The sequence below is a fragment of the Petaurus breviceps genome, unplaced genomic scaffold (assembly GCF_028583685.1).
Source record: "Petaurus breviceps papuanus isolate PSGF00001 unplaced genomic scaffold, PetGlider_PUasm1.0 37, whole genome shotgun sequence".
In the NCBI taxonomy this organism is placed as follows: Eukaryota; Metazoa; Chordata; class Mammalia; order Diprotodontia; family Petauridae; genus Petaurus; species Petaurus breviceps.
The window spans coordinates 43,013,706-43,028,965 of record NW_027186296.1 but is presented as its reverse complement, the minus strand read 5'-3'; the positions used below and the strand labels follow the sequence as shown (position 1 = coordinate 43,028,965).

The following is a 15,260-nucleotide window of genomic DNA, read 5'->3' as shown; positions in this document are numbered from 1 at the left end:
GTTGTTTTCCTCCATGAGATTATAAATTCTTTGAGGACAGAGACTCACTGTCTTTTTTGTATTTCTATCCCCAGTGTAGTATAGTCAAGCCTGAATTACATTGCCTACTCATATGCTAGACTTTTTATGTCTTAGCTGAGAAAGAAGCTACATCAATTGTCAAACTTTTGTCCCCTGGGCCAATTAATTCTCAAGAACAGTTCTGCTACTTTTCTGGGAGGTGAGGTGGGGGAATAGGATAAGGCAGGGACTTTCCAGTCTTGTTCGATATTGTTCCCACCACAACCAGAGAGGGAAGAGCTGAGGTAAAGGGAACAATTAGAAGGCTTTTATGGTGAGGCAGGCCAAGATGGTGGAGTGGTGGGAGCATTTTAGCCAAACTCTCTCCATCCCTCTCCTAACAACTTTAAAATAAAGCATCAATTTGAATTCTGGAGTGGCACAGCCAACAAAAGGCCAGAGTAAGACATTTTTTCAGTCGAAGACAACACACATAGTCAGTAGGGAAGGCTTGTAACACTAGAGTGGGGGCTGGCAGGCAGTGCAGTGGGGCAGCAACACCAGTGATGGGCCTTGGAAACAGCTATAGTGGTGACGACAGCAGCAATAGTGACAAGTAAGGGATCTCTCACAGCCCAGATACAGGAAGGGGATTTGACACCTGGTTAAGAAGAGGTAGCAGAAGACCCCTGTGCAGGCACTGGGTGGAGGACCAGGTGTCATTTGACAACTCCATTGCCCATTACCTAGTTCCAGGTGGCAGTTCCAGGGTGGAGAGCAGGGCCCTAGTTCTAGGGCAAAGAGGAGCACTAGCTTTTAGCACTTGAGATTGAGAGGAAACAGGTGCTCTACTTCCAGGATCTCAGTTCCAAGATGGAGAGGAGCATTTGAGGTCACAAGGAAGTGGAGGCAATAGTTCCTGGTTGCAGGTCCAGGGTGGACAGGATGGGTGATCCCAAGAGCAGGGGCCCTTCCTGGGTGAGGAGCAGAGCTCAGACCAGGAAAGTAGAGACCACACCTCACCCCCCAGATCACACCACTTTGGAAGCACTAATAATTTACAGACCCCCAGAACTAGCTGTGAAAACAGCAAGGCAAAAAAAGCCTTAGCTTAGAACAGTGACTACCCCAACCCCCCCCAGGTGAATAGAGGCCAACTCTAAGAATGTTCAGAGTCAAAAAACAGGCTGGGAAAATGAGTTAAAAACAACAAAAAGAACGCACCCTTAAAAACAATTCCTTAAAAACTAGTACTCAAAGATAGTAAGAATGATGAACACCTGGGCAGAGGACTCTCTTATACTAGTAACAGGACCAGGAACAGGCATCATCTGGCAGTTGTTACCCCATTATCTAGTTTTGGATCACAGTGCTCATCAATTGAGGAATAGCTAAACAAGTTGTAGTATGTTGTGATAGAATACTATTTCGTGATACAATACAATTTTGCTCTGGAAACAGTAGTCAAATCAATACTGTCATTGCTTCTGCAAAGACAGATAATTGACTGTTCCACTCACAATCCCTGCCTCCCCAGACCAAAACTTCCACTCTCTGATTGAAGGATAGAGCGGGGAGCTTCTCCCCAAACTTCCACTAAGGGAGGATGCATGGGTTCACCATCTCTTCATATCTCACCAGGATATGTTGTGATAGAATACTATTGTGAAACAATAGTTGTGATAGAATACTATTGTCTTATAAAAAATGATGAAGGGGGAAGTTTCAGAAAAACCTAAAAAGACTTATATGAACTGATGCAAAGTGATGGGTGCAGAACCAGGAAAACAAGTTGCACAGAAACAGCAATATTGTAAAGATAATGAACTGTGAATGATTTAATAACTGATCTACACAATGACCCACCACAGTTCCAAATGATTCATGCAGAAAAAGGCTATCCACCTCCCAATAGACTCAGAGTACAGATTGAGGTATAGTTTGTTTTTTCTCTGTTTTTCTTACCCTACACCCCTTTTCAGAATGTGGCTAATATGGGAATTTATTTTGCATATTTCATATTTATAATGGGCTTTTAAAAAGTATCTTCTCAATGAGTAGGATGTGTAAGAATCTAGGTAAGAGTCTAAAACTGAAAAAAAAATCGAATTAAAAAAGGCAATAAAAAACAAAAGACTGATGAAAGAATATAGGCAATATCACCTAATAAAACAACAAAAAGAATTGGAAGGAAAAATCAGTTTAAAGAAAACTTGGTGACAGACTCAATTGAACAGTTATCCAGAAAACTCTTACACGCGAAACTGGAAGACAACAAATAGATGAAAGATAGAAAAAAATCTGTAAGGATTTTCCTAACAAGCTTGTTTTCGTGTCAAGGAGAGTAGAGCATCAACATTTGGATTGACTTTATGATTTTTAAAATCCAACATTTTATTCAAAAAAAGCAAAATGCTGTCTTAAAGGCCCTCCACCATCAAAGTATCTCATCTGAATGACAAAATCATATGAGAATCCATGAAAGATGTAACAAAAGAAATAACCTTGTTTGAAGCCCTTTAATAATTAATATCTAGTGAGCCTCCTCATATGAGAGACAAATGTTCCCTAAAGAGGTTTGTCAAGGTCATGAAGGAGATACAGCACAGAGTCAAAAGTTGAAGAAGGATCCAATAAATTATGAGGACTTTCAGATTCTCCCATTACAAATGCTATTGTGTTCACTGTATCAAACCATAACAGCATTACAAAGCCTTCATAGCCTCTCAAAAAGGTTGGTTTAACCACGTACACAAGAAAAATTAAGAGAAATAAAGAATAACTTTTTTTTTCTTTTGCCTTTTAGAGGGCAATTGGGGTTAAGTAACTTGCCCAAGGTTACACGGCTAGTTCTTTGTGCGTGGGTGTTCAGTGTCTGAGGCTGGAACTGAACCCTGGTCCTCCTGACTCTGGGGCTGGCACTTTACTCACTGCACCACCTAGCCGCCCCAAGAATAAATTTTTCAATCTAGAATATGTAGTTGCAGAGACAGACTATAGAGTTCTTCATCCATGAGCATCTCTGTCTTGGAAAGATACAAAAAAAGATGAGTTGAAAAGATAATTTAAAAGGAGATTAGGCTAAATTACTTGAGAATCCCCTGTGGTTGTTTTTGTCTTACTCTTTGTCTTTTAGTTTAAAAAAAAACTGTTTTATCCTGAAGCACCAAAATGAGCACCCCATACACAGCAGAACAAAAGCAAAGACTGGATATGAAGAATCTTTATTTCAAATCACTCGCATTTTTAAAAGTAACGAATGCAACACATGACTTTCAAAAACTGTCCCGCTTGCCTGTGATTCTGCCTTACCTTTCTTATGTTCTCTTCTACATATGCTTTATTTAAATGTTTCCATGGCTCTTTCTGCCCCACCCCAACATTACTACTCTTTTTCTCCCCAACCTCTCTTTCCACTAAAAAAAAAATGAAAGAAAAAAGTCCCACATAACAAATATAGTGAAGCAAAATGAATCCACACAACGGTCATGTACTAATGAGGCTCCACGAGAGGTCAATTTTAAAACATCCACTAACAGATGAATTTGCTTAGTCATTTTACAGAAGCTGGAAATCATCATTAGGTTTCTAAAATTGTTTTCTCCCCAGAGCTGTCATAGAATTTGATTATGGATAATGATGTGGCAACATTCCAGTTGACTATATGTAGACATCAATTACTTTGAACATTTTATCAAAACAACTATCTGCTGGCATAACTGTAAAATAAACATTGGCATAAATTGGAGAATAGAGATAAAAACTGCACTTTCCTTGACATTATTTTCCTATAAAATACACAGGGTTGGTGACTTTTCTAAGATTCAGAAAGTTTTCACCAAATTGGGGACTTTTAGAGTATTTTAAAGTAAAATATAAGCAGGTTCTTTGCTGAGGTGTGAAGTAATAATTAAGGGGATTTAACTGTTTTATAAGTAAAGGTTACTTGAACGGATAAGTCAGTATCAAAACCGTTAAGGCAAACACTCAAAATCTAGGTATAAGAGCATTTAAACAAAAGGCTTTTCTGAGGGCATAGAAGCTTCCCTTTTCTACTATATTGCTAAGGTTGTTTTCCAGGATCCAGAAGCATTGGCAACTCTGTTGTTAAAGGCATTATTATTTTTACTACTATTATTAATGATGATTATATTGTAATTTTATGGTTTAACAAGTACTTATCTATGAATCAGTGGGAGTCAGATAGTTGAGTATTCGTCTCCTTTTAGGGAAGAGGAATAAAAGGATTTGGAGCTAGAAGGTACTTGAGAGGTCATTTACTCCAATTCCTCATTTTAGAAGGAAGGATAACTTAGAGAGTAAATGACTTAATCAAGTTCACAAAAGCAGAAGTGACAGGTTCAGGATTTGAACTACACATCTGGCCTTTCCTTTATACTATATTTTCTGAAGCTCTAAGAGGTTAAGCCCTTGACCAGTAAACAACAGGCAGAGATGGGATATTAAAAAGCTACCTATCAGACCCAGGATTATTGTTCCCTAGTAGGTAGCAGAAGAGAGAGAGGTGATTCCTTCAGTAGCTGGGTTTCTAGAGCGGGTGGGGTAGGGAATGTGGGAGAAACCTCTATCAATCTCAGTATTCTCAATATGAGAGACTACTGTCTAGCATCTATTTCTTCCTAACAATTTGATTTCTAGCTATTAAGAGCTGATAGAGGTGTGGCTAAAGGAGGCAAAACCAAGATGGCAGAGGGAAAGGAAGCAATGTAGCTGAGTTCCTCTCCACAAACTCTTTCTAATATACCTAGAAAATGAACCAGACTGAATCCTAGTGGAGAAAAACAAAAAAAAGGTAATAGTGAGTCTTTTGTTTAGCCCAAGTATTCTGGGAAGCCTGGGTCAGGCCAGGAGCATGTTGCACACAGGGTTGCTCACGTGCCCAGGGAGAGGCAGTGGGTAAGAGGAGTTTCCAGACCCATAACAGGACACCATCAGACCTACACTAGGGTACTGAGATGGAGACAGGTGCCAACTGACAAGTTTTGTCCACTGCTACCACGTTCCTGGTGGAGATCCTGGGTAGAGTGAGGCGACCTACCCATCTGCTGTGGCATTCCTAGGTAGGGAGGAGATGCTGAGCAGCGTACTGAAAAAGGGGGAAGTTCAGAAGTCAGCAGCAGCTGTGTGGCTCAGACCTCAAGTACAAAGCAGGGTCTCACTTGCAACATCCAGCCCAGCCTGTAGAGAAATAACAAGGACAAAAATCCCAGGCCAAAGGGGAGCCTACAATTCTGCCTCTCTAAGACAAATTCCAGTTGCTGATAGGAGCTGGGTCCAGCAGCAGTCCACTCTTGCTCAGACACAATCTCAGGTCAGGAACTTGAAGAGCTCAGAGGAAGCATTCAGACTTTGCCGTCGATTGCCTACTCTGAGAGCGCTGAAAGCTCCCAGGTCCCTAAGATCCTAGCATCATGCAACACTCAATGCCCCAAGAGAGCAACAATGGGGCCAGGCCAGACCTTCCCTCCACAAGTGCCACAGAGCCCAGCTTGAACATCAAGTCCAAAGTCAGAAAATAGGCTTGAAGAATGGGTAAAGACTAAAAAAAGAACCCCACCATAATGAAGTGCTATGGTGGCAGGTACTCAAGACACAAGCACAGAAGAAAATAACTACAATGTATACATATATGTGCACATATGTTTTGTGTGTGTACATATATAGAGGGGGGCAGCTAGGTGGCACAGTGAATAGGGCACCGGCCCTGGGGTCAGGAGGACCTGAGTTCAAATTTGGCCTCACACACTTGACACACTTAATAGCTGTGTGATCTTGGGCAAGTCACTTAACCCTAATTGCCCTGCCTTCCCCCTCTGAGAGAGAGAGAGAGAGAGAGAGAGAGAGAGAGAGAGAGAGAGAGAGAGAGAGAGAGAGAGAAACACAGCTTGAGTACGAGTACCTGAAGGAAAAAATGGAAAAGAAATGAGAAATAATAGAAAAAGAATTGGAAAGGGTATTAACAATTTGTTACAAGAGGTACAAAAAAACCTTGTCCAAGCAACAAATTACCTAAAAAATCAGAATGGAACAAATAGAAGCCAATGACTCTGTAAGTCAACAAGAAATATTTTTTTTTAAATGGAAAAAAAAACATAAGATACCTCACTTAAAAAATAAAAAAAAAACAATAACACTGATCTGGAAAACATATTGAAAAGAAAAAAATTAAGAATCATTTAGCATTATGACCATGACCAAAAAAATAAAACCTAGATGATGTATTTCAAAGAAATATGCACATCCTCTAGACCCAAAAAGCGAAGTGGAAATTGAAAGAATCCACCAGGAATTTCTTGAAAGAAACCCCAAAACAAAACCTCCAGGGAATATCATTGTCCAATCCAGAGTTTCCAGGTAAAAAAGAAATACTGTAAGTATCCAGAAATAAAGAATTCAAGTACTGAGGAGGCACAATGAGTCGTTTAGCAGTCACCACTATGAAAGGGCAGAAAATCTGGGATGATATTCCAGAAGTCAAAAGATAAGGGCTTAGAGTCAAGAATAACTTACCCAGAAAAACTGAGTGTAATGCTACAGAGGGAAAAAATACACCTTTAATGAAATAGATTTCTAAGCACTCCTAATAAAGGGACCAGAAGTGTGGAGAAATTTTAAAGTACAAAACAGAAGTGAAGAGAGATATTACTTTAGGTAGAATTGTCATTTTTATTGTATTGGCTCAGCCTACCCATGAGCAATATTTTTCCAGTTGCTTTTATCTGTATTTGTGTGAAGTGTTTTGTAGTTAGGTTCATATATAGTCCCTGGGTATGTCCTGGTACATAGACTCCCAATTGTTTTATATTGTTTGTAGGTATAGTAAATGGAATTTCCCTATCTCTTTTTGTTGGGTTTTGTTGGTAATATATAGAAATGCTGATGATTTATGTGCGGTTTATTTTATGTTCTGCAACTTTGCTTAAGTTGTTCATTGTTTCAACTAGTTTTTTCTTTTAGCTGATTCTTTAGGGTTCACTAAGATTCTATCATATCATCTGTAGAGAACAAGTTTTGTTTCCTCATTGCCTATACTGATTCCTTCTTTTCATCTTATTGCTACAACTAGTATCTCTAGTATAATACTGAATAATAATGGTGATAATGAACATCCTTTCAGAAGTGAAAGACTAAAAGAATTGGTTACTTACATTTAAATATGGGGAGATATATATAAATGTGTATCCACTGATCCCTATCGTCATTAATGTTCATAGAATGAATTTAATTAGATAAGGCCAGGAAATGTTTTTGTTATGTCTTAAGAATGGGGGGAAGGGGGGCAGCGGCTAGGTGAATAGAGCACCAGCCCTGGAGTCAGAAGGACCTGATTTCAAATCCAATCTCAGACACTTGACACACTTACTAGCTGTGTGACCTTGGGCAAGTCACTGAACCTTAATTGCCCTACCTTCCCCCCCCAAAAAAAAAAAAAAAAAAAAAAGAGAGGGAAAAGGAATAGACTAGGAAGGGGGTGGGGCTCAGGGAGGGAAAGCAAGATTAGGGATAATTTTTATGTAATTAGGGTGCATAAGTAGATATCTATATAAATGCAGAGGTGGTGAAGGGAATGGCTGACACAGAACTTCACTTTCAAATGAATTGGTTGGAAGAATACACACACAACTGAGTAGAGAAACACATTTCACTCAGCAGGGAAATAAAGAGAGAAAGGGAACAAAGGGCAAGGGGGAATGAGAAGGGAGGACAGATTAAGGGAAGGATTGGCTTTAAGCAAAATGAACTCTAAGCATGTACAAAAATATTGATAGCTCTTTTTGAAGTGGCAAAGGATGAGAATCTGAGGGAGAGTCCCTATAAAGGAATGAATAAATAAAGCACAATATGTAACTATGATGGAATACTATTGTGCTGAATTTTTATTGGCATAAGGACCAACTAGGATTCCAGGGGACAAATGATGAAACATACTATCTACTATCTCCATCTCCTGATAGAGAGGTGAAGGACTCAGAAGAATGAGACTTTTTTTTTTTTAGTATATATAGCCAATGTGGAAATTTGTTCTGAAGAATATATATGTGTGTAACAGGTTTTGTTTTCCTTAGGTTCTCAATGAGAGGTAGGAAAGAGCTGGGAAGATGAAACTTGCACGGTTACAACAAAAATTTTGTTTGTTTGCTTTTTGGAGGGCAATTGGAGTTAAGTGACTTGCCCAAGGTCCCAAGGCTAGTTTTTGTGTTAAGTGTCTGAGACCGGATTTGAACTCAGGTCCTCCTGACTCTAGGGCCGGTGCTCTACTCACAACAAATATTTTTTAATTTACTTTTGGTTTACAACATTCAGTTCCATAATCCCTTTCGTTTCAAATTTTCTCCCCTTCCCTCTCCTCCATCCTTCCCCCCATGGTGGCATGCAATCAAATATAGATTTTACAAATACCTTCACATTAAACATCAAAACACAAGACAGAGAGCAAGTAGTTTGCTTCCATCTGCCTTCAGACTCTGTAGTTCTTTCTCTGGATGTGGATCCAGAGAAATCTCCTTACCATCACGGGTCTTCTGGAATTGTCTTCTAACCTTATATTTCTGAGACAAGCCCAGTCTTTCAAAGTTAGTTATCACAGATACAACGTGTCTGTGATTGTGTACAAAGTGATCCTGGTTCTGCTCTCCTCATCTAGCATCAGTTTATATAAGTCTCTCCAGGTTATAATGAGGTCCATCTGCTCCTCATTTTTTATAGCACAATAATATTCCATTGCATTCATATACCACAACTTGTTTAGCCATTCCCCAATTGATGGGCATCCCTTGATTTCCAATTCTTTGCCATCACAAAGAAAGCTACTATAAATATTTTTGTGCATACGGGTCCTTTTCCCACTTCTATGATCGATTTGGTATACAGTCCTAGAAGTGGTATTGCTGGGTCAATAAAACAAAATATTTAAAAACAAAACAAAACCCAAAGCGGGAACTGTGATCAACAAAATGAAGCAACCACAATGACTGAGGACTCATGCTGCCCACTTCTTGACAGAGAAGTGATAAACTCAAGAATGCAGACTGAGACTTAAATAAACAAGACATGGCCCATGCAAAACTTTGACTTGACTATACATGCTTATAAATGAAGTTTAGTTTTTCTTGTTTTCTCAAGGTGTATGTGTGGGTGTTGTGGGAGGGTGAAAAGGATCTTTCTGTTTGAAAATAAAACTGAGTATTTTTAAAAGGAAGAGATGTGGTACTTAAGGATATAGGTGGAGGATGAAACAATTGATTAATGATGAAAGTTTACTAAAGCTGAATATCAGACAAAACTAAAAAATAACAATTTTGTTCATCTTAGTTGAATGTGAGCAACATGAAGGCAGGGGATATTTATTATTTTGTCTTTGTATCCCGGGTACCTGGTACAGGGCCTTGCATATAGTGAGGAATTAATAGATGCTTTTGGTTTAGATTGAACCACATCTGTAAATAACATCACCAGAAAATACATCAAGTATTTTATTTCTTTGAAATGTTTACATACAGTTGCTGACAATCAATGTAACACACACAAAAAAGCAGAGCAAAATATTCTGAACAATGATGAAATGGAGGATTAACTCAAAACAGCTTTATAATAAAGCTTAGAAAAACTTAATATTTAAAGCAAGAGTGTTGATAAGGCTGATGAATTTCAAACCTGACTTTTGCATAGTTTAATGTGATAGCCATGTCATTTTAGAATAAACCATTAGTTCAATGGCTCAAAAATGAGCTATTCATAAGAAATATGACTTTGCCAAGGATAAAACAATATGGTATCTCAAAGTCATGACTGAGAAAGTTTTAAAGAAAAAAAATGGTGCCATACATTTTTTGCAATGTTTCTTTATGCCTTTTTAAAACTTTCACTTTTCATTAGTACAGAAAATTTGTTCAAAGATGCAAATTTTATAAATGATGATTTTCTTAACAGAAAAAAAAGATGATGATGAAAAGGCATATATGGTATCATAAAATTAAAGTACCTGTTATTTTCTGTTTTAGAAATAAATAGTGGTTAACCTCAATTTCTGAGGACATACTAAATAGTACTAGAGAAGTAATCCATGAAAAATTTACTTGGCAGCAAAAGAATGCAAAATTTCAGATCTCCATTCCTTACATAAACAAAAATAAAATATTATCAAATTTTGTGCATTACTGAACCAAAGTTCAATTTTATTTCATTATTTTATGAGACAGATGACTAATAATGAACTCTTTAAAATGTAACAGTTTTATTCGAATTAAATTAAGAAAGCTCAATTACTTTTTTGGGGGGGTAAGGTTTAACAGATAGTACATTAACAGTAAATTTTAGTCAGATCAAGCTTAAAAAAAATGTTATAGACAAAATCACTTCTTCCAAGGATACTTCTCTTTCTAATAATCTGTTGGCAATTGGGTTTGATTTTAACTTACACATATGAATTATAGGGATTTAGTAATCCCTTTTAATCAACACTTCAAAAATATTTCTGGTCACATGTGATAATTAAATGTTCCCTTTTTTGGCTGTCTTAAAATCCTTTATAATTTTTTTAAATGATACTCTTTGGAATATTGTTAAAACATTAAATGTATTATATAAAAACATTTCATACCTCTAAGCCCTAAAACAAATTAAAGTGCAATATTTTCATATACCAACACCTACAACTTTTGCCAAATCACTTTTTCTATAACAGGCAAATGAAGTTTCCTTCAATGTATGAATTATATTCAACATGGAAAAGAGAATATAGACCCACTGCAGAACTTAATGCTGCAACTTATCCCATATTCATCATATTATGATATAAAGGGAAAAAAGGGATATCAAATGAAAAAAATGGGTAAAAAGTATGGTTTCATTAGGAAATTTAAAAAAAATTCCTGTCATTTTTTCATTTCATGGATTTTTTTTTCACAATTACATGATTTACTTGAAATTTATCTCTAATTCAATTATTTAGAATGGCTAAATAAAATATGAATATTAAACATTTATCTGTTGCTTAAAAACTACTAAAGAAAGCAAATGATCATTTATAAAGATCTTTTTCTCATGTTTCAGGATTAAAATTTATAACCAGGCCTTTTGTTCTTAATTCAAATTTATTCTTTCCACTCCAAATTTGAAAAAATTTAAAGTAACAGACTCATCTAGAGGTATTTAGTGTGCTACTCAATAAAGAAGTACACACACACACACACATATATATATATATCATGTAACTGCTTAAAAAATTAATTTAGCACTTCAGAAAAAAGAATTCAAGTTCATATAGCAAGTTCAGTCAATAGATTTCTTAAATGAAAGATTATCTTGGTTACATTCTTCTAGAACATGATGAAAGTTCCAACTTCTCTACAAGACAACCATGACATCTAATTCATTTCCAACAAGATGATCATACAGTGGAAGAATAATATCAACCCAGCATCTGGTAGAATGATTTAGGTAGAGTTTACTGCCTAACTAATTTAAATGATGATTGCTTCACTAGTTTCTGCTGTTGTCTTGTTAACTGGGCATCATCAATGGCATTACATGCTCTCTGTAAAACAGAATATTATGAATTAGAAAAATAATCATTAAATTTTAGAAATAAAGACTAGATGAAGAGAAGGAGAAGAGAATAAACAGGAGAAATTGGCCATGTTATATTTGATAAAGTTTCAACTACCTTTTACTAACCACATGGATATTTATACTCCAAAGGGCAATAGCTGGTGAGTATGGCAGGATCTAATGAAAGTGTTTCAAGGATAGGGGGGCCTTGACTTGTTTTTAGGGAGCAGGGAAGTAACCAGTAGACAAGAATAAATTAGAAGGAGAGAGAATACTAGCAGGGAACAACTGCAGAGGAAATAGATTAAGGTTATGTGTAGAGGAATAGCCTTGACTAGGGAAATGGCCACCCCTTCATCAGAGACTAGAATGAAGAATATAGTGGAAATATCATATCAGCGGCAGCGGCATGTGAGATGAGGAGAAAAGGGAAAGAAGGAGTTTGTGGTATACAGCCTCAGTTTTTCAGTAAAGTATGAACTGAAATCTTCAGCTGAAAGAGGGGAAAGGAGAGCCTGTGGGAAGCTTGAGGAAAGAAAAGAAGGCCTTGCAACAGTGCTGGGGTGGATGGGATACAGAACTGATTAGAGAGGAATAGAGGGATTGCTTTAGGATAGTGGGGGCCCAGTTGGGATTATGTAACTCTGTAGTGGACCAAGGAAGCACTGTTTTATAACTTCCTATGTTATCAATTAACAGTATATGAATAAGAGCAAAGGAAGTGGATGGTGAGAAAAGAAAGCAAGCCAGAAGATGGTTATGGATGAAGATCCTATACTATACCACTCCCGTGGGTTATTTCTTGTTTTGTTCCACCTTTACTTAGACATAATGCTGGCAACCAAACCAGAAGATCACTTCTGCAATCAGCAGTGGAGAAGTGCTTATTCTCAACTATCAGAACTATTTGTCTATATTGCTTTTCATTACATCTATCTCTCATGCTTGTCAGAATTTGTTACAGTAGAAAAAGAACACACTTTTTTTTTTTTGCCGCACTCCTTTCTTAAAAGAGGTAGGTCTCAATTCCATCCAAAAAAATATTAATTTCTGGAGGAAAAAAACAATTCTGACCTATAATAAAATATTCTGATCTTTAAGTACATTTTAAATATGGAAAGATCAAAATGTAATTTACATAAAGTTTTAAGATATGCTCCTTTCCCTATGTAATATTGCTCTTTTAATATATAATTTTGTTCTTCAAATCAGTCAATGATAATGAAGACAGAGACAGAGATATCGAGAATCCTCAGACTCTAGCATTTTCCCCATTCTATGCATTTCATCTGCTCTCTCAAGACCAAATTTTAAGTTACTTAAGAGACAGGAACTCTGTCTTATACAACTTTAGGTTCCCATATAATATGCAGGACAAGGTCTTACATTGATACAAACATTTCTTAATTGTCTCATACATGCTCAACACTACCATCAATAATTATAATACAAATGACGAGCATCATACAGGCAGAAGCAAAACTAGGATAACTCATCCCCAAGCAATATTGTTGGAAATCAGAGTCTGGGCAAGCTAGAAAGTGGAGGAACAGCAAAGGGTGCCTTACTTGCATTGAAATCATTCCTAGGTTTAAGCCTGTTATTACTGGGGAGTTCCAAGTCTAGTTGGCAAAAAGCCATACGAGATAATTCTGAATTTACCTACCAAAATTCTAACTGAAAGGATAACTATTCCTGAGTGTTAAAAGAATAAAAGCAGGGGCAGCCAGGTAGCACAGTGAGTAAGAGCACCGGCTCCTGTGTTGGAATGACCTGGGATCGAATCCGGGCTCAGACACTTAGCACCCACCCAGAAACACCTGGCCATGTAACCTTGAGCAAGTTACTTAACCCCAATTGCTTACAAAAAAAATAATAAAATGAAATAAAAGAATAAAAGTCACTAAGTGGCCAATATTAATGATTTCTTCTCTTAACTTTTCACTTATAAAATCTTTAAATGATTTACCATTGCTATTGTTGGATCTTGAAGATAAACTTTTCGTTGACAAACTTGATTGACTTTGTCCTTTTTGTAGAACAACCCATGATCCTGTTTCAAAAGAAGACAGAACAAAAACAGTTCTGGCTAGGCACAACAAAACAAAAATATCCCAGCTTTAAAATGAATGCTTAAATGCCAACTCTGCTTTCTATTATGCCTTTCTTTCTATTATGCTTTCTTTCATCACTGGAAATCTCATTATTCTCCAAGAATGAATCTTCCCTGGTCCTCACATCTCATCAGCACCCTTGATACTCTGGCTGGATCCTATGACTGGAGGTCATCAGCCCTAGGGCCTCTACTTAAAGAGAAGGCCCAGAACAGTTTCTTCCACAAGTTTCTCTGGAACTCTCCAACTTGCCCCCCTGTGCCAGGTACCTTTCCCCCTCACTTTACCTGCTTTTCAGCTTCATTTTATGCATTGTCTCCGCCCCCATTCGATTGCTTCCTTACCTTAACTGAGATTTTTAGAAGATTTTCATCAACACTTGGAGGTAATACAAAATCTTCAAATGGGTGCTGCCATTCTATGGACATGTGACCTAAGATCTCCACTTCCTTTACAAAAAGCACTCGCCTATTCATAAAGATAAGTAGAAAAAAAGTGATTAACAGAGTTAATCTCCTCACACAAGCTATGTTGAAAAATAGCATGCTCAAAGGATCACTGCCCAGTAAAATGTATATTGCAGTTCAGACTAAAGAAAAGTGATATAATATTGGTTTAGGAAACTAAGATTAAAAACAACCTAACACATTGAAAGTTTATCCCTTGCCAATTTTGTAGTATTTGGAAAGGTGCCATCATGAAATTACACAAAAAATTAATAGGTATATCATTTGAGACAGGAGTTTCCAGTTACAACTGCCTTATGCTGAAGAATATGTATATATGTCACACTGGCAACACTCTGGTTAGAGAAAAGAGATGGGCAGAAGTCTCTGAAAATTCTTTACCTGTTTCCTAATAGTAATTCCTTCTAGAGTATACTTTCTAGTCAAGAAAGAACATGTAAGATGTCACAAATGTTAAATGTCAAAGGGTTTATTCATAACCCATCATCAGATTTTGATACCTTAATACTTAATACAAAGACAAAATCCATGAGAAGAGTAGCTCATTTATTCACTAGAAATAAAAACATAACAGTACACTGTAGGAGTAAATCTACTGGTTTCTAATTATATCGTTCAGATTAATTGCTCTGGGATTCTGACATAGGATCACACATATAAAGCCAGAACTAACCTCAGAGACTAATTAGTCAACTATCCTCATTTTATAGATGAAGAAACTGAAGCACAGAGAGGTTAAGGGACTTGTTTAAGATCATATAGTAGGAGGAGGGGCAGAGCCAAGATGGTGGTGTAGAAGCAGGAAAAACTCTGTGAGATCTCCCCATAACCGCCTCAACTACCTATAAATTATGATTCTAAACAAATTTTAGAGCAACAGAACCCACAAAGTGACAGACAGAAACAAACCTCCCACGGAAGGCAGCTTGGCAAGGGGACAGGAAGTGTCCATTGCAGCATGCTGGGAACCGAGCCCAGCTCCACATGAGCCCACAGTTTTAGCGCTGACCAGCAGTGACTGGAGAAGACTTTGGGAGAGTGGATTACCAGCAGCTGAGGCGGTTTCCAGGATTATCAACCCATAAATGCCAAAGACAAAGTAAAAGGT

At 37.3% G+C, this 15,260-nt stretch overlaps 1 protein-coding gene across 2 annotated transcripts in view; it reads right to left on the bottom strand.

Annotated features, from left to right (window-relative positions):
- Nucleotides 1-9,481: 9,481 nt before the first annotated feature.
- VPS13C (vacuolar protein sorting 13 homolog C) overlaps nt 9,482-15,260 on the bottom strand; it is a 203,366-nt gene continuing 197,587 nt past the window's right edge. For both annotated transcript variants that reach the window (XM_069098385.1, XM_069098383.1), the window contains 3 exons: nt 14,030-14,153; nt 13,541-13,624; nt 9,482-11,557 (listed from right to left, as the gene is read on the bottom strand). In XM_069098385.1, coding sequence (XP_068954486.1) covers nt 11,468-11,557; nt 13,541-13,624; nt 14,030-14,153 — 298 coding nt within the window. In that variant the 3' untranslated portion in view covers nt 9,482-11,467. The remainder of the gene's footprint in view (nt 11,558-13,540; nt 13,625-14,029; nt 14,154-15,260) is intronic.